Raw genomic sequence first — 20,573 nt, forward strand, 5'->3', positions numbered from 1 at the left:
TCTGTTTGCGTGCCTTTGCCTATCCTTCTCTCATCTCTTCTCTGACCAAAATATAATACAGAGTGTATGATTGAGGATTTGCACGACCCGAAGAAAGAACTTTTCAGAGCTGTGGCCAATATCGAGCAATGGCGTGTGGTAGATAACTAAACATCCGCCTATCTTATCATCTTGACTGTCCGTACGATGGTCTCACTAAACCAACGGCTTAAAACTGGTGTCCGGATCAAACAGAGAAACCATATATATATATCGAGATCGTTTTGGCCCACCTTTCTCTATTTTCTCTTTTCTCTCTTTCCTATTAAACAACTCCTCCTCCACGTGCTTCTGCATTTGGCCGCGATTTCGATAGTACACATTTAAAAATCATCTTCTCTCTCTTCTCTCTCTTACACACTCTCTTTCTCAGTCCTCCTTCAAAGGATAGAAGTTTTGGATTTACATCACAACAGCAAGATTATTTTTAAAAAAAAAAAAAAAAGAAAGAAAAGAAAAAGCTCCACAGATCTACAGACATGCAACCCTAGGTTTTCTCTATTCCTTTCATTCATCTTACAAGCACCGCAGAGATAGAGACAGAGACAGTGAGAAGAAGAGATGGGAGATAAAGGAGAAGATATTGGAGAAGGCATGCAATGCAGCGAACACCCCTACAGGAAGAATCCAGGCGGCATCTGTGCTTTCTGCCTACAAGAGAAGCTAGGAAAGCTCGTCTCCTCTTCCAAATCCAACTCCTTTTATCCCATCGCCGCTCCTTCTTCCTCCTCATCCTCTCCCTCCTTCCGCTCCGATGGCGCCGTTCCCCCCTCCAACCAAATCCCCTTCTTTGCCCACAAGAAAAAGAAGGTAATGTCATCCACCGACGCCAACCTCATACTCAAGCGTAGCAGATCCGTCGCCGTCCCTCGCCATCTCTCCTCATCCGACGCCAGCGATGACAGCCCCCGCAAGAAGAGCTTCTGGTCCTTTCTCCACCTCTCCAGGCGTAGGGCCTTACGAGATGGGCAGCCGCCGCCGCCGCAGCCGCAGCAGCAGGCCCCCTGCGCCGGAGTAGGACGGAAAGACAGCAACAACAAGGCTAGCTCAGGCGGAGATGAGAACGAGAGCCCGAACAGTAGCCATGCGTCGTCGGCAGCATCGTCCTCCTTCGGGAGGAAGGTAGCGAGATCGAGATCGGTGGGGTGTGGTAGCAGGAGCTTCTCAGGGGATTTACTGGAGAGGATATCGACTGGTTTGGGAGACTGCGCGCTGAGGCGAGTGGAATCGCAGAGGGAGGCGAAGCCGAAGATGGTCCTGCATCGGGTGGCTGATAATGAAAGGATCAAACAAAGGGTGAAATGTGGAGGAATTTTTGGAGGTTTTGGGATGAGCTCTTCTTCCTCCTCATCTTATTGGCTCTCTGATGATTTCAATGGCAGGATTTCAAGTGGGCCCACTCACCATGGTCGTAACAGTAGCAGGAGCTGGGGCTGGGCTTTTGCTAGTCCCATGAGAGCTTTCAGGCCTTCCAACAAATCCTACATCGCTACTTCCGATCAAGACGCTGGTAAAAGAAGAGATCATATCCATAACGCCGCTGCCAACAACACTTCCACCACCACCAATCACATCGGTGCATCTCCTTCCTTATTGGCGGTCAGAAGCTAGCTCTCTCTCTCGTTCGCGTTTTCTTCTTCTTCTTCTTCCTTTCTCTCCAGATTTGTTTTTTTTTTTTTTTCAATGAAATCATCTTTCCTATCTTTTTTGGCTTGATTTTTCTCCTTTTTTTTTTCTTTTTTTCTTTTTTCTTTTTTTTAATTTGTCACACTGTATTTCTACTGTATCTACTTGGAATTATGAAGACATGACAAGTTAATGAGATGTGTTTCTAGGCATTTTTAGCTTCTTTTTTTTTCTTTTTTTTAAAGTTTTTCTCTTCTTCATCTTCGTTTTTTTTTTTTTTCTTTATTTATTTATCATATTGCATATTTGTTATTAAATACAGTTGGTGATGATGATGGGTTTAGCTTGGTTTCTTGGGACTTGGTTATTTTTCTGAGCCTCCGCAGCGTCTGTTTGATATAGTGTGATGATGATGGGTCTGAAATATACTTTTTAACATGTAATAAGATGCTTTTTCTTTTTTATCTTTTTTCTCTTCTTTAATTGAGATATATCAGTCCTTATACTTGCCGGGTTAAAAAGAAAAAATAAAAAAAAGATGATGGAGACTAGACACTGGGAAGGAAGGTCCTGTCCCTTTCCCATGGGTTCTGAGTTATGAATGAGAGAGACGGGGGGGTTTGTAGAATTGTAGTTGGTGGTTGGACCTTTTCAGATGGGCCGATTTGTTTTCTAGTTGAGGGACTTTTCAACTGGAGTCTTCTTTGGTTTGAGAAGGCCCCGGACCGGATTTTTTGTGATAGATAGTGTATGTGAACACACATGACGTCCATTTCCCTGCCCCACCCATATGCTACTGTCCTTTAGCTTCTTGGATGGAGACAGTTTAGCATTGATTTCACTCATCTTCTCTGCATGCTGGAGAAAACAGAAGGTGGGCTCCATCTCTTTCTGTAATCTATATCTCAGACAAAAGGTAAGAGACAAAACGAGGCAGGGATAGAAAGAGCCCTGATCCTCGATTTGCCCAATCTCTCATGGATGGCCCATTTCCCTTTCCTCACCCTCCCAATTATGCCAATTATCAGCTTCTCTTCACCATCTTTTTATTTCTGTCTAGGACTTTCTTTCTTATAAAAATTGTACATGGTGGGACCCATTGGGTATGGAGCACAACCAAAGGATTAAACTGATCCAAGTGATCAACCATCCATTTGGTGACTAATCAAATGGATGGTTGACCCTCTACTTATTAAAGCTTTTGGTCAGCAACATAAGGAAACCTGCCCCACCACCTAGAAAATGTACCCGGGTCCATCACAAGGTCTTGTTGTCTCAACCTGCTGGAGATGCAATTTACTTGCTCATCTAAGATTCATAGGTTTATGATTTTCTCATCGGCCAGTGGGGCCCATTATAACAACGGTTTTGATCACACTGTAAAATAGGCTCGAACAATAAAAACCATAACGATGGCGTCCAGCCTATCACCCTAGCATTATTATAATTCCTCAAAAACAACACCAGGACCTCTCTCGAGGTTCCAAGTTTGGACTCGCACCCCTCCCCAGGCTCCACTAAAACAACCATATAAAGAGAAAAAGCTATCATTTACATGGCCTCATGGGAATAGGTGGGACCGTTGATCAGGTGGGCCACCATGTGGATGTCCTGATAAATGATAGGTGATTGGACTCTGCTAGCCATTCAATTACTGGCTCACAAGAATGGCACATGTTCTATACATGAAGAACCTCGTGACAGCTTGGATGGTCACAAGTTATCCAATCAATGTGATTTTGGCGTGTAACCTGTCCACGTGATGTGGCCATCAGATCAACGGTCCTCAGTGTAGACTAAAAGCTTGTTTGGCAGATGTCTAGGACGGGCAACCAGCATCATGTGGTCCTATTGGAGCCAAAAGTAGGCATGATCTGTTGATATGGGTCTCTATTCCACACTAACCCGGTGGTTTTGATCATATTGTTATAGCTGTATATGGATCATTAGAAGAAAGTTTTCAACTCAGCGACTCAGCAGTGTAAGCATTCATCTGGAATGATTAGATCAGTGTCCACTAAAGATATATATCTTGTAAATGATCACATATATACATGAGCTAAAAAATGAGGCAGACACAAAAGCCAACTAGGCCATCTGCCATGACAAACAATAAGGAATATTAAAGGTCCAACATTTATGAAAGATTGATATATATATATATATATATATATATATATATATATATATATATATATATATATATAAGCATCACGTTGGCCCTACCCAACCATTTATGAAAGATTGATATATATAAGCATCACGTGGGCCCTAACCACAAAGGTTTCAACGTGAACATTCAATTCCCATTCCCTTCTCTATGGTGGCCCACTTGAGTTTTGGATTTGTGTCGAATCCTCAATGGAACTAGGGAAACTGCTGGACGCAAATGCATGTCACACACCTACATCACATCATCGGGAGCCAAAGGGGATGAGATGCATGCGGCTTCAGTGTATCCCTGTCTGTGGGGCCCACTTATATCTATGATGTCCATCTGTTTTGCCAGATCATTTTAAACTATGATTTAAAAAATGCAACATATTCAAATCTCAAGCAGACCACACCATAGGAAACCGTGTTGATTGAACTCTCACCATTACAAACTTTACAAGGGCCACCGGAATGCTTATTTGCCATCCAACCTGTTAATAAGGTCACATAGACCTGGATGAAAGGATCACATAAATATCAGTTTCATCCAAAACTTCTGTGACTTATTCAATCACCACTACTAGAGATTTTGATCGGCTACATGTTTTTTGAGCTCATACCCTAAAATGATAAGACAAAACGGATGGCTGAAGTGGATATAAGACCAAGACATCACTGTGGGCCCCATAGTCAGGAATCCACCCAAGTGGCGCCGGTAGGAATGGGGAGGAGCATGATCACTATATAAATTTTTAGAATGTGTGTGGGCCCAAGCATGCAACCTGCGTATATGTCATCGAGTCCATTCATCAAGAGCGCCTCACGAATTCACCTCAAAAACAGACCAGACCACATGAATCTATGGTTTTTAGACATTATTTCCATTCTCGGTTCCACCATGACTGTTGGACTTTATGGACATGCAACTTATGTACGTTGTGGATTCCACACGCACACCACAGTGGGCCCCACAAAATCCGTGTGGGGACTCAAGTACGTGATCATTCCCCAAAGACATCTCCATAAATCCAAAACATGCTGGCAATGCCGGTGTCCACTTGTGTGACAAACCAAACCAAAGGGTGCTCCAACACAGACAAAATCACGAGTCATTTGATGCTCTGGCGTTGATGGATGATACGCACGCACTTGTATTTAAACACGTGACATATGTTTAATTCAAATTAAACCGTCCAAATCATGGAACATCTTATAGTTTGTTAGAAAAGATAAAATCATTTTAATTGGATTACTGTAATATCTGATCTATTAAAAAATATTTTAAAAATTGTTTATTGATTTGGAACCGTTGATAATATTCATGTTGACTATCCATTGGCCATCGGATATCAAGTAATTTGACCTCTTAATGAAATTAATTTCTTTTTGTTTTTTAATAAATCTAATGCGATAACCACTACCCGTTAGGTTTAATTTGAGTTACACATGTGCCACGTGCACAATTTCTAAGTGCCTGATTACCCTGCATTCATAGTCTGCCAGAGTATAGATGTTTTCTCAAGCTAAATAAAACACCCACCGAGCTTGTATGACTTTATTCGTTGTACGGCCATCTCTTTTGCCATTTTTTTAATGGCACACGTGTGCACAGATGATCACATCCTTCCATCTCCTGGGCACTACTGTGAACAAGCCACAATCCAAAACGTACGCTGAATGAATAAATCTGGCCACCGATTTTTGCAATTGAATGTGAACCGTTGAAAAGAAACTTTCCAATGGTTCAGATTAAAACTTCAAAATCAATGGCCAGCATCAATTTTTCAGTGTAACTATAGGATCATGGTCCATCTAAAGTAGCTGCCCCAAAAAAATTGATGAATCCAATGATTTGCCCATCAGGTACTTTTTTAGTATAGACCCTACCTTCATTCAAAGGGAAAAAGCTTTAATTATCAAATTAGACTACTATTTGTAGGGACGAACTGGGAAAGGTGAAAGAATATATTTCTATCTTTTTCAGTTCCGTAGGAGCATCTCTATCAGAAAAATTAAGCTCCGTATCCTAAAAATTCAAAGTAGTGAGATACTTTTCAAGCGACTAAAAAAAAAATAGAAGACATAGTAGAGACTCATCCACCATATCCTAAAAATCTAAATCGGTGAGATACTTTTTGAGCGGTGAAAAGAAAAAGACACAATACAGACTCATCTACCGTGCTAAATTTTTCATTTAAAAACTCCTTGCGTGGCCACTTGAGTGTATGCATTTTCAGACGGCTAGGAAACGATTCTTTCTCGGCTGCCCTTTTTCTTTGTATTTTGTGGCGCACCTGAGTATTGAAAATGGATTCTTTCTCTAGAAACGGTCATAGCCATTTAAAAAACCATTGAATTCAGTCAAATATCAAACGAATTGTGATTTTCGAAATTAAAAAGATATAAAGTATGGTTTCACTTGAGTTTTTCAAAATTAAAAAGATATAAAGTGTGGTTTCACTTGAGTGTATGCATGTGAGAAAGGCACGATGTATCGCTTGCATTCTCTTAACAAGGGGTTAAAGACTCCACCGGAGAACGATTGCTTATAAAGGTGTAGCCAGCTCTTGCATTTCTAAAAGTGGTTAGTAAAATTGCTCTTTAGATTGTTTAATCAATTGCTGGGGGGCTGTCTGTGTAGTATCTATCATGCGCTGCTGTATTTTCCACTGCAAAAATTCACTTGAGAGGCGAGGGACTAAAATGATTATTTTGTAGAAGCTGCTCATATTGTGAGTGTCATGCAGTGCATTTTCAGCTAGAAAAAATTATTTAAAGAGTTAAGAGATTAATTTTTTCAAGATATTTATGTTATACCTATATCGTGGAATTGATGGATCGTCTATACATTAATCATGAAGATTCAACGTAATAACCTTAAAGCGTATTTGACTGGGAAGACATTCCCAATTACTTAATGTAGCTAATGGAAATCTTGATCTTTCGCACCTTACACCTTCAAGAGAATCTTCAATGGAAGTAAGATTTTCTTTCTTATGTGGGTGAGTGGACCAAGACATCTATTTTATATAAAAGAGGGCTAAAGAAACTTACCCATCACGCTTCTCTCATTTATGGTCTTCATATCGTAAATTTTTATATCCAGCTTAATAATCATGTATAGGAAACATGGTTCAAACATCCCGCCCCAAACCTATCTACAATGATCACACTATAATGGGTCCTACTGAATCGTTTAATTTGAATAATCTAATTATCCGATCTAAACCAATGGTCATGTGTGGCCCACCTGATGGAGTCTTACAATTTATGACAAAGAATGCATTGCATGGTAGTTGTCATGCAAGCAACCTGCACTGAACTCTTCCCTATTTGAATTTGACAAAACTTTAAGATTGTTCTCTATGCTTATAGGTAATTATGACCTAAAACCTATAACCCCCCATGTTAGAATGCACTTTATCGGCTAGAGAGACACGGGCCCAAGCCCAAAACTTCAACATTCACTTGTGGGTGCATAGAAACCGTAGGATAAAAATATTTTTACATCTCTTTAATTCATCTACTTACTTTATTTGATTTTGTGTGGACTAGATTCCATCTATTTATAGCCCCACCCCACCTCTCTCTCTCTCTCTCATTCTCCTTTTGGTTAAACCCCAATCTCTCTTTCTCCATCTGATTTCATTTGTATCTTTCTTATGGGAGACAACCAACAAAGGATAGTATCTTCATCTTTTTCTCCCTCGTTTATTTTCCTTTTGTTTCCTTTTGTCTGTTTGTCCAATCCATAGTTTACCATGAGCTATGGGACAATGCTTGCTGTATGAATTGGATTTACTACCCTCTATACCATCTGAATTAGAGGCCCACCCAATTTACACCATACACATGGTACTGGGCCCCACTTAAGATGATGGGTCACTCCTTGGAGTCTCATCAGTAGGATACTGCCAACCCTTTTGTTGGCTAAGACAATCAGGTCTCTGCATAATTGAATTTTGTTGGGAATCTATCATTGCAAGCTTTCCAACCACAGCTAATCCTCAATTAGTTGGAAGCTTGCTTTCCTGTATCATTTCCCACCACTAATAAAACTTAGAAAAATGCCAACTAGATTTTTCTAATTTGAGATGATCACCTAACCTGGCAACTTTTGCTAATTGTCGCAGTGGGCCCCACCTTACCGACAGCTCAGATATCTTACACTTGCTGGGACCTGTGACATGTTGGCACGTGATTGTGTTGCTTGGTTGCAGAGAGGATCTTTTTAGTTACATGGTAGTGATGAGGTTGTAGCATTATTATGGAATTATAACATGTTAAAAGGTCAAAAAGGAGGGTATATTTTTCTAAAGTTACAGTCTACATCCTGTGACTTTTTCTTTTCTTTTTGTACATGTTGTATTGATGTAACAGCCTGGATTTAAGCCTATTCAAGAAAAATAAAGGCCATGCAATCTCTGTGATTCGTGTAGTAGGTGTTCTGCCCGAGTGAAAAAGAGGATATGGTACATGTGCTACTCACGGGTATGTGACCACGGACAAGGAGAGTAGTCCTCTTCTTTCTTTCTTTTTGTATCATTTGGGCTTATCATTGCTTACCATATAAGATATTCTATTAGTTGGATCATCAAGTGTGGGAGTGGACCAGATATTGATTGTTTGGATTGTACATGCATGTATCTCTTTGCAACCAGCAGCACTACAATGGGTAATGACCAAATGCATTTAAACTTATACAAATTATTGAAGAAAATCGTACAAGTGTGAGGTTATAAAGAGAGAGGTCCTACATCCCATGAAAAAAAAAAAAAAAGACTATATAAATAAAAATTGAAAAAAAGGAGAGAAAAAGGACTTGAAGACAAACTACCTCAAAGAGTATAAGAGAGGGAGAGAGAGAAGATAGAGAACTTTTACATATGTCTTCTATATTAGCTAGTTTTTATATAGAAGACTCTTTATTTTCTAATTTTACTATATAACTCTACAAAAAGATTTTTCTAACTAACTACTTCTTAATTTGACTTGGCCATGCTTAATAACTAATTATCCTAACTAAATAAGGACTTGGCAATGACTCTCAATAATTACCATATGTTTTAGATGTATGGGGCCCACTTATAATGTGTATATGGAATCCAAATCTTGCTTATGATGCACTTCCTCATGGTCAACATACATCCCAAGAATCATCGGTATCAAAAATCAAATGAGACATTCTGTGGAGAAGAATGCACAATCCAGCTTGAAATTGATATATTCAATTTTCATGGCCTAAATCGTGGAATGGCTTGATTTTAAGTACAACATTATGGACATTACAAAAATGTCTCCCATTGTTCACTTTGGTGCGGCCCACCTGAATTATGGATCATGTTGGATTTTGGGACTGCACGTCTCTCTCTTTCTATGTGTGTGGATTGCATTAACTCATGCATCAAGTGTCGTTCACAAGAAACCTTTTATCCTCTCCGGCTTTCAAATGAAGGAAAAATGCACACTTCATTAGTAACTAGACATTATCATAAATACGATGAGATTGAAAGGACGTGAGCATGTGCAATGTTGGATGAGAAGTGACTCCCACCCAACCAACAGCATTTTTTCTCATCTCAATCAGTTTCAATTGTTTAAAATAGACCATAAAAGCATTTCTGGATCATTTTTATCCTCTAAGATTGGAGAATGGGGTAATATTTATTATTCCATGGTTTTGCCAAACAAAGATAGTACTGTAATATAACATTTTAGCACTTAATTTCATGTACCATACATTCTACATCTGGAGTTTTGAGCTAACCTCCAATGGTTATTTTTATATAAGAGACATACATATACAAGATCCAAACCATTCATCTCATGTACCTCCTGCACACCAGAAATCACACCCTTCAAATGACCCAATACAATGTTGGAGTCTTTTTGCCCATTGGCGACTGATTGTTGGTTTAATTTATTCCTCACGGACCATAATTAATGGTCCAAATGAGGCCTAATCAGTGAATTTTTTGGAGTAGCAGCCCATCAAAGGTGGGGCAAATAGATGAAAGATTTGGATCTCATAAACGTGTTGCAAAATGGAAGGATATCACATTCACATGCAATTGATAGATAGAATGTGGGCGTGATGACATAAAAAGAGAGATTTTGATTATCTCATATAAAACACTCGGAGAGCTTTCAAGTATCGTAGCAGTGGTAATCAAATAAAAGGAAAGAACATGTGAAAACGGAGAATCTTGTCACATGAGAGTGAATTGCAATCCCGGGTTATATTCCTAAATATGATTTTTAAATTGCGGAGATTAGTTGGGAAAGAGGAATTAAGCTAGTATTCGGTGCACAAAAGTTCTATGCACTTCCCCTTCTCGAGGTGCACGTATTAAATGTCATGATCAGGACTGTCCATCTGATGGGCCACCGTGTAGATAGACTATGGGCCAATAATGACAGTGATCAGACAACTCTGACCATCCACATGTTGTGATGTTTAGTTGTTTGATCTCAATTGTCGGGTCATTTATTGAAATGGCCCAACCGTGTGGTAGGTAGGTCACCAAATCACAGCTCTAAACACCCAAGAAGATTGCACCTAGGAGATGCTAGAAACTGTTGTGTTTTTTAGAATAAAAATAAATTTCATCTTCTTTGCAATTACTCTAGCTCTGAATTCTTGCTTAACTTTTTCTGAACGTCTTAAAGGTATATTGATGTCAAAATTAGAGATTTGTTCAGTACTTAAATGTGCAAATTTTTGTGTTGAAATTCAAATTGAGAGTTCATTGTATCCTAAAGACAATTTACAAATTTCCTTCGTTTGCACTTGCTGGAACTTTCAGAAAAAGGCAATAAATCTGTCTTTGAATCTGATAGATCTGATCATCTTGTTATCTTTTTTCTATCATCCGTTGTGTAGAAGAAATACTTAATTTTTTTAATAGAAACGGGGGAGCAACCATCAAATGGCGTTGGTCATGTATGATAATAACATGTTTGGCTGTTGCTTAATGAGACAAAACTGATATATGATCTGGTCCATAAAAAAATCTGCGGGTTGGGCAGGTCCAACCTAGCTCTCTAGGGACCACAATTTTTGTACATAGGCCTAAACGAGTCGTCCCAACTGTATCTCCAAAGCTAGTATGACTTTTCCTTTTCAGGTTCTATTATATATTTAGCAGGGTTGGTACGAGAGTGTTATATATATATATAGCGCCAAATGCTCAACTGCCTACCAGTTCTCATCGAACTTATGCAAAGCCATCACACGTGATGTGACTGTGACTCTAAAATCTGAACAGTCCACGTAAAGCAGCACCTCATGAAACTCCCTAGCCCCAATTTTTACTTTGATCCAAAACTTTGGTGGGCCATGAAAAATGAAAACAGTTTCCTCCGTTGATTTATATATATATATAGAGAGAGAGAGAGAGAGAGAGAGAGTCTAACTAATTGGACCACAGTCTACTCAGCTGAGCATTTCTAACCTAATAAGTGATTGGGACATCCAATTCTCTTGATAATTTGGCGCCACCTTGAGAATCACCCGGTACAAAAATCAACCATATGTAATCATCAAGTGAGCCAAACTAGAGAATGTAAGTGTATAGCCATAATAAATAAATAGCAAAATACAAGCCTTATCGAATCATCAAGTGAGCCACACTAGAGAAAATAGTGTATGGCCATTGATAAAATAACAAAATATAAGTGTGGTCCACTAGATTAGTGGATGGTGCTGATTTTTGTATGAAGTGTTTCTCATGGTGGGCCCAATCTATTAAACCAGTTAAATGTTCCATGCACAGCAAGTCAGAAGTCATTGGATTTGAGACCTCATATGTAAATAACTTTTGAGTTGTGCTAAGCTGAGTTGAGTTATGTGGCTTATTTCAAATCTAATAGAAGTTTTCTTGAGTTTCAACCTATTCATGAACAGATAAAATTTGAAAATTTGAAGAAGGCACTAACTGCATAGATTTACATTGATCAAGAACGCTTTGAGTGGGGTGATCAAACAATGAAGACATTGTAGTGACAACACAAACTCGTTCTAATGTGTCTCCCCAAAAGAAAAGCTCCCTATCTTCCTTTGACTAGGTGAGTTTTTCTGAATTTTTAAGTATGGTTTGTGGTACAGATGGAGCCTGATTTGATAACATGTCCTGTCTATTGTAGCTCTTACTTGGGCCTAAGATCAATATCCGGTAAATGGAAATGGGCTGTATTAGTCTTTAACCTCATGCAAACGGGTCAAAGAAAAGCCTAAATTTCAGTCTAACAGATGAACAGTCATCTGTCTGCGCTTGTGCTGATAGAAGATGGTCTGACCCAGTCCCCCTATAACATATTGGGGGAACCGCCTTTTTATCCTTGTTTTTCTGCCTAATTGATTTTGGGCCATTTTGTATCAATCCATCCAACCACAACTTTTGGTTAAAACCAAAAAGTTTTTATTTATTCTGGTCACTAGGCCGCATTATTTCTACCAAAATTAGGGCTTTTCAATGGCCCACGTTGTCTCTTCGGTTTCCAGGCTGGCCTGCTATGGGCCGAGCTTCAGCTAGTATATTGATCCAGCCACAGAGCAGGGCCTGGGCCTAGAATTCATTGGGCCAGCCTCGAGTTATATCTAAAATGTCCATTGGCCAACGCATAAACAATCACTAATGACTGTACACGTGTCCTGCTACATGCTACATTTTTTTCGGTGAAGTTGCACACTTGAATGTTTGTAATTTCCACAAATGTCCACCAATTATTTAAAAAAATAAAAATAAAATAAAAATCTTTCAAAGGGCAGAGATGGGACCCACTATTTATGGACAGACGTTTGTTAAAACAAGACCACTAGATGTTTGAGAGATTCTACTGTTGGATTTGGATTCTTTACAATGTCCCAAACCGTTCATGTAATTGGGCTCCACTTAACGGGGGATGCCTGGAAAAAAAAAAAAAAAACTAAAATCTCAGACCGTATATTTCAACCCTCTGATTGTACAGAGGCCATGATGACTGTCTATATTGAAAGCAAAAGAGCCAAACCATTACATATTTAAATAATTCGATTTACGAGTGAGAACCATCGTGTATAAACGGTTTGGATCTCTTGAAGATGTCCTCTTTCCTACGGGTAAAGTCCCGACATACGGGGGCGGATTGGATGGTGACCACCCCATCTAGGTGGTGTTCGGCGCTGTGTGGCCCATCTTGATTTTTTTTATTTTTTTTAATATCCGCGCCGTCCATCCGTTTTGAAAGCTCATTTTAAAGCATAAAAACCAAAAGTTAAATAGATGCAAAGCTCAAGTGGACTACACCATAGGAAAACAGTGGGGATAATGTCACCACCGTTAGAACCTTCCTAGGGCCCACCGCAATGTTTATTTGCCATCCAACCTGTTGATTAGGTCATACAGACCTGGATAAATCTAAAACTTAAATACAGCTTCATTCAAAACTATTGTGGGCCCCGATAAGCTTTTAATGGTAGGTTTCCGATCACTACTGTTTCCTGTCGTGTGGTCCACTTGAACTTTTTATTTACTTTATTTTTCGATTCGTACGCTAAAATGATCTGGAAAAACGGATGGACGGCGTGGATATAAAACATAAATATCACAGTCGGCCCCACAGCGCCCAACACCACCTAGCTGGGTTTGTTGGGGATACCTCTCTTCCCCTCCCTCTCTCTCTCTCTCTCTCAACAAGTCCTCCGCCTTCCGAGAGCTTCTCAGAATCCTACCTCCTCTTGCCCATCGTCGGCGGTGGTACGCCTCTCTCTCTCTCTCTCTCTCTCTCTCTCTCTCTCGTCCACGTGGCTTACCACCTGCTGGGCCCACGATTGAGTCATCTGAATTGTTGGTATGTTGGCACGGCGTTGGACACACCAAGATCGCCTATTCAAGCAAAACCACAAACACCTTGTGTGCACAACCAACAACCACCAATTCCGTCAAGAATAGTGTGCAACAAAGAGGCGTTTATCTGATTTTCTCTATTTATTGCCTGCAAGTAGGAGATCAAGAAGAAAAAGTAAAGCAATGGTCTTCATTTCATAGTAAAAAAACCCCAGTATGCTGGCTTTGATCTTCCCATCTAGGAGATTATCAGAGCTCCATTGCCTCTGAAGGCTTTGCACTCTATACTGGATTTTTTATTCTCACGAATGGCTTCCATACTTGGGGGTAATCCAGCCGTTGTTCTGTCGAGGCCCACCATTAATTGACCATGCCCCCAAAATTTCTGAGGTTGGAATATTGCAGCCACCCATCAATAGCCCAAAAAAAAAAAAAGAGTTGGAGACTCTGAGGCAGACACTCACCCCTCAACCACATCAAAGTTGTGATCATCAGGAAGGCCCCACCATGTAGATGGCCAAGGACCAAAATGGACCCAGCCCATTCATCAGGTGGGCCACACATTTACAAAAGAAATTAACAGATAGTCCACAATCAACTACATTCACAGATCTAATTTTTGTAGTATCTTTGATAATCGCATCAATCTGCATTGCATTTGCATAAATGATTTTCAAGGCATTGATCTCCAGTTAACATTCCATGGAAAAGAAGAGGGCTGCACAGTCATGTTTGGGCACTGGTAATGTAATTTTATGGAATCCAGAAACTGTGTTTGGGTAGAGGGAAAGAAACGGGCTGCACTGGTCTGTTTATATAAATAAATAGAAGTGACCATTGGGAGGGAATCCATTTCCCTAGAATTTGAAGGCTAGGAATCCAAAAGCATGATTTTAACTGGAGTTGGATACTCCTAGAATCTGTTTCTCACCTTTTCTAGCATCCCAAACACAGGAATTTGCCAGCACTCAAGGTTCCATGGATAGATCATACCTTGGAAAATTTTCAGACTGGAAGAATGTAGCCGTTAGTCTCAAGCTTTTCTTGCCTTGACTCCAAACCATTGGAGTTGTGGATTGTCTAATTGTGGAGATATTTTCCAAGTTCTATATTTTAATCATGTTTCACTCTCTTTGAATCAACTACATTAAACCTGAACTCCTCACTTCTTTTCTTTCTTTTCTAATCTTTTTTTTTTTAATTCTTTTTTTTCTTGTTTTGGGGGGGATTATTTACCATCTTTTCAGGACTGGAACTGAAATAAACCTGAACTTTTCCCATACCATTGAATTTTGGTAGCTATGAGATGGAGATGAATAGGATTGAAACATGCTCCTCTTTAGGCAGCATTTGGCTCTCTTTCCACATGCCCCTTTCCTCCAGACCCGATCCCTCGTCAACGTAAAGCTGAAATGGGTGAAAGACAGGATCCTAGACTCTGTTATCGTGGGGGAGAGAGATCTCAAAGCTGCATGCGAGCTCAAAGACAAGCTTGCTAACGCCCCCAATGCCTCTCTCCCCATCTACAAACTCAACAGACGCCGTAGGCAGCTTGGCCTTTCCCACATAAGAGTCTCAGCCTTCATCAGGCAATACCCCAACCTCTTCCATGAATTCCCTGACGCACACAGTGCTCCTGTTTTCCGACTCTCCCAAGAAGCCCTCAAACTCCATCAAGAAGAGCTCCAAACCCTCCAGGAAAATGAACCAAACCTTGTCCAAAGACTTTGTAAACTACTCATGCTCACAGCTGATAGAACCCTCCCTCTCCATACAATCGATCAACTGAAATGGGATATGGGCTTGCCATTTAATTACCAAGAAACCTTGATCCCACACTACCCACAATTCTTCAAACTTATCTGTCTCCCTGATGATCGACCCGGCCTTAAACTCCTGACCTGGGACCCACACTTTGCTGTCTCCGAACTACAGAAGAACAATGGAGGCGGCAATGGTGAGATCTTGGCGTTTCCTGTGAAATTCACCCGAGGGTTTGGATTGAAGCGGAAATGCATGGCGTGGTTGGAGGAATGGCAGCAGCTCCCCTATACTAGTCCTTATGTGGGTCCGTCCGGTCTCGATCCCCGGACAGATGTTTCTGAGAAAAGGATTGTGGGTGTTTTCCACGAGCTTCTCCACCTCACGATTGGGAGAAGGACGGAGAGGGCAAATGTGAGCAACCTACGGAAGCCGCTCCAGCTGCCACAAAAGTTCACAAAAGTGTTTGGCCGCCATCCAGGGATTTTCTACATCTCACAGAAGTGCAACACGCAGACAGTTGTGCTGAGAGAAGCCTATGACGGCCGGGAATTGGTGCAGAAGCATCCACTTGTAGGGATCAGAGAGAGGTTCAAGAGCATGATGAGGACAGGGAAGCTGGATAGGAGCAGAGGAGTTTATAAGAAGGTGCCGAATGATGATAAAGATGGAGAAGATCACAGATTATCGCATATTTCTGATGACGATGATTTTGAGAGTGATGGATTGACTAAGTATGAATGCAGTTCCGATTGCAGTTTGCTTTCCGATGATGATATAGATGATGATGTGGAAGCACCATGCTGAATGGCACTGATGCACAAGAAAGATTTGAATCGGGCGGAGAAGAGCAATCAATTTTGGTATGTAACATTGCAAAATGCTAAATAAATAATTCTGAATATCTTTTATTTAAAACATACACCATCGCTGCATAGTTACTGACTAGAACATTCCGGCTTAATGTTATTTTGTATTACTAGATAAATTGCTGTGCTGCACATACAGAGAATTTTCAAAAAATTGTCGTGTAACCTTCTAGGTCCATCTTACTTGAATTCATCATATCCATCAGAACCAGTTCACTCCATTTATTCCTTCTATTAACCATTCCCGAGTTTCAATGTCTATATAAACCGGTTATATTTGTTGGTAAAGAGCTTCAATTTTTAAATTGTTGAAAACCGTTGGTGTTTATGCTTTCCAGACACAGATCCTTTGGTGGAAATGTTTTCTATTTGGGTAAATGATTGGAACCTGATCTGAAGTCGATGCGAAGGCATGGACTGCAATACGCGTTGGAAATGTTTTACCAATCAACCAGGATGAGAAACTGATCATGTTTGCTCATGACCAATCTCTTTGATTGTCTGACCAAGTAAACAAACCCCTATTTCCTCCTTTATCATCAATTCATTGATTGTAAACAACCTATGTAATAGACTATTAGATAGTGTTTGATTGTAATTGACCAGCGTAATAGTCAATTACACTGCTACTGGGGCAGTTTTGTGCTCTCATTGCTGGTCCTAAGCCTGAATAGAGGAGGTTTGCATCGGGTTGGCAGCTGGTATCGAACTTATACCATAACTTCCATAATAAATCCAAACAATATGACATTCTTAACTCATGTCAGGGTGCAGGAAGGCCCAATTGGACGTGGTTGGAGGTGGTAAGAAAGGCCTATGGTCTAACTGAAGTTATGGCCCTTGATAGAGTGGAATTACGGAACAGGATTCATGTAGCCGAACCCAATTAGTTGGGATAAGGCTTAGATGATGATAATGATGATGATGATGATTTGGTTATTAATATAGTGTACAAAATAATCCTCCAACGACTGTGCCGTTTCCTGGTTGATAGTTGTTCATCATCTGGTTATTAATGTATTGTGTACGAAACAATCCTCTTACTATGCCATTTCCTGGTTGATAGTTGTTACATTTAATTTATATAGGACCAGACCACCAGAAAACTGTTCTGTCTTTGCAATCCTAATTAGTCTTTTTCACCTTTCCTGCCTACATATGTTTGAAGGCTTTTATGGTTGCATGTTCTGGGGAATATGCAGCTTTATCCTTGCATCTCGTCTCATCATCATCATCATCTAAGCCTTATACCAACTAATTGCCGTCAGCTCTATGAATCTCATTCCATCATTCACTCTATTAAGGATCATAGCCTCAGTTGAACCATGGCACCCCCCACCCCATTCTATTGCATGTGGCCCATACCAGCTATTTCTACTTTCCATCATCTTATTAGCTATTGGTGTTACTCCTCAATTCCCTTGGAATGCTTTCATTTCTAATTCTATCATCCCTCATATGGCCACTCTATCCATACCAGCATTCTCATTCAGCTGTACTTAATCTGTGAACTTGTTCCTCCTTGACTGTTCTACATTCTGTTCCAATGAAGCATGCTGGCACTTGCATCTTTCCTCAGATTGTTAAATTAAAGCTTATTTGTAACAAGGTGCCCATTTTCGCAACTAAAGCATATTTTGCTTTGAGAAGATCACTGTCACATTCACCTTGTTTGAGCAGTTTACTGATTTGGCAAACTCATCTGGGATTTTTTCTGCGAATCAGTAAAGTGATATGATGTGTTGCTGACTTTTTAAAAAAAAAATTATTTGCTTCTGCTGATGGCTTTCAGGATTATAGTTGCAACTTGCATGCATTATGTATGGAGTTTCTGAATGAAGCATCACATTGCTCAAATTGCCTTATCATATTGAAACCAACTAGTCAATTTACTTGTTACGCCTGCAGGTTTGGTTGGCAAAGGAATCACCGAAATCCTCCAATTGTTTTCTTTGGTGGAGTAGCTTTTTTGGATCAGATGCTCATGGAATGCCAGGTGAGTAGCTTTCTCAATGCTGGATTTTGAAGGCTGTTCGGAATGAGTGGAAGACAGGTTTGCCTCTCCAACTGAATGAAGGCCATATAACCCAACAATCCCTCGTGAAGCTAGTTGTGGTTGGTGGCTAATTTACTGCAAGTCGATAGGTGGGTTTGTCCGTGGTTACAGGGTTCCTATACACTATGTAGCTGCCTTCCTGTGAAATCAAGATAGTAATAGCCTAAATATGTTTGTTCACTACGTCAGTCGAGGTTTTGGGGGCATCTTTCATTCCCAAGTAAACTTCCGTTGACTCGGATCCATTGTTTAGGGCCAGTGAGGAAGGACAATACAACAATACAACAACAAAATTTTGGTAGCTGCAACATAGGTGTGAATACAATTATCTTTTCCTCTTTTTTTTTTTGGTGGGGGGGGGAGGGGGAAGATGGGTTTCACATACTGAGAAATTCTTGATCTCATTCAGGCTTCATGGATGCATGTTGACTGCAAAATTAGTTGATTATGTCTGAATCCTTGTGGTTGATCATGAAATTGCACTGTTATCTAGTATGATACCACGATGCGGAAGCTTATGGAGCTTAGAATTATATCTAAGTTCTAGAGGGTGGATCAATAAGACCACTTAAAATTATTTATCAATTAGTATAATTTAAGCCACAAGGTTAAATGGGTCCAAAATCATAAACTATAAAGAATATAACTAAATGTGTAAAGTAGTCTATGATGAGAGATAGCTATATTTAGTATTTACAATGAATTAAACTCCTAGCATACAATCTATTCATACATGCATATGAAATAAACAAAACCAATCACAAGCATATATAGAAATGCTTACACAACAATAATCGCAAACACAACGATATATAGTGGTTCGGCTAAATCCATACTCTACTCCCGGATGACGGACTCAAACTAAAGTTTTTTGAATTTTACTATCTTAATGGTTTTCTATAGGTTCACCATTAACCTTCACAATGGTTTTATATAAGTTCACCACAAACCTTTACGGTTTTACATGAGGATCTGCGCATACTCCCGCCGGAGGCTCACATAGAGACTAACAAAGGTTTTTTATAAGCTAACCAATAACTTTTACGTACACACACACCGGTGGCTCACATAAATACTAGCGAAGGTTTTCTATACGCTAACCAATAACCTACACGTATACACTTGTGTTAGTGGCTTATACATAGGCTTAGTTGAATTTGGGTTTCAAATTCTATATTCAAATCTACACAAGACTTGATTTACAAATCCCCTGGTCCTATATTTGGGTTTCAAACTCTATATTCAAATCTACACAAGACTTGATTTACAAATCCCCTGGTCCTATATATCTACAGATCCCCTGGTCCTCAATAAATAATTGAATCTACAGATCCCCTGGTCCTCTATAAACCTTGATGATCAAGATCAAATTGATTTCTAAGGCTTGCATGATTTATTTATTTTTTTTATTTTTATTTTTATTTTTTTTAAATTCCTTTCAATTTGAATCATTTAGAAGTAGGTGTTTTGGGTTTAAATGGGTTCTATGTTTAGGGATACCAAGACACTTTAATATATACATGTGACTTCATGCCTTGATGATGCAAGTCTTCAAGCTTTTAGATGTCTTTCCTTTCCAATGGGGGCTCAACCGAACTCAAGACATAATAACACACATTATTGATAAACCGAGGCACTAACATATCAAAAGAAATCTAAATACTAAATAGATATGGACTTACCCCTGCCACACTTGCAAAGCTGCTATCAGCAGAGTAGCTAATTGGCTCTCTTTCTTTGTTGCAATGCTAACAACATTTGCTGCATATGAAACGGCATAAGGACAATAATGGGTACCTTAGGCCTTGAGCACACAACATACCTAGGGGGCCTTTCCTGCCTTCTATTCTGACTATCAACGTTCAATTCCTAGTTACCAGCATTAAAGCTGCGGCTAAAAGAAGAAAAGTAAATGGTCGGCTATTTTATTACCTAACGCATTATTATTAGTGACCTAAACCATTATCATTAGTGAAGTTTCAAGATGGAGTTGCGCCAAAGCCCTACTGAATTAAGTATCCTAAAATTTAATATATAAACAATGACACAATTGTTAATTTTTTCATTGTGTTAAATCCAACTTTACAGTTGACAATTCACACGATATTTGGTGAAATACCGGCAATCAATTGGAGAACAACAATAACAAATAAAATAAAAATAATCTGATTCGTGTATCAAGAACTGATAAACTTGTTTTGGATCAGTTTTATACTACCAGAATTGGCTTGGGTTTCAGAT

At 39.6% G+C, this 20,573-nt stretch overlaps 2 protein-coding genes across 3 annotated transcripts; both read left to right on the forward strand.

Annotated features, from left to right (window-relative positions):
* The first annotated feature begins 301 nt into the window (after nucleotides 1–301).
* LOC131239186 (uncharacterized) lies at nucleotides 302–1,877 on the forward strand. Its single transcript, XM_058236756.1, has one exon. It carries the CDS (start codon nucleotides 601–603, stop codon nucleotides 1,648–1,650), a length of 1,050 nt encoding a protein of 349 aa, XP_058092739.1. The 5' UTR covers nucleotides 302–600; the 3' UTR covers nucleotides 1,651–1,877.
* Nucleotides 1,878–13,410: 11,533 nt separating this feature from the next.
* Nucleotides 13,411–18,633, forward strand: LOC131239187 (protein WHAT'S THIS FACTOR 9, mitochondrial). Of its 2 annotated transcripts, none has more exons than XM_058236757.1 (3): nucleotides 13,411–13,556; nucleotides 14,894–16,270; nucleotides 18,185–18,633. In XM_058236757.1, exon 2 carries the CDS (start codon nucleotides 14,976–14,978, stop codon nucleotides 16,212–16,214), a length of 1,239 nt encoding a protein of 412 aa, XP_058092740.1. In that variant the 5' UTR covers nucleotides 13,411–13,556; nucleotides 14,894–14,975; the 3' UTR covers nucleotides 16,215–16,270; nucleotides 18,185–18,633. The 2 variants fall into 2 exon arrangements, with proteins under 2 accessions (XP_058092740.1, XP_058092741.1); XM_058236758.1 differs by lacking the exon at nucleotides 13,411–13,556 and adding an exon at nucleotides 13,588–14,197.
* The last annotated feature ends 1,940 nt before the right edge of the window (nucleotides 18,634–20,573 follow it).

Source organism: Magnolia sinica, chromosome 3, assembly GCF_029962835.1.
Source record: "Magnolia sinica isolate HGM2019 chromosome 3, MsV1, whole genome shotgun sequence".
Classification (NCBI taxonomy): Eukaryota; Viridiplantae; Streptophyta; class Magnoliopsida; order Magnoliales; family Magnoliaceae; genus Magnolia; species Magnolia sinica.

Excerpts from the sequence above, each read along its gene's own strand:
- LOC131239186 (XM_058236756.1), top strand. The coding sequence starts at position 601 with ATGGGAGATAAAGGAGAAGATATTGGAGAAGGCATGCAATGCAGCGAA.
- LOC131239187 (XM_058236757.1), top strand. The coding sequence starts at position 14,976 with ATGCTCCTCTTTAGGCAGCATTTGGCTCTCTTTCCACATGCCCCTTTC.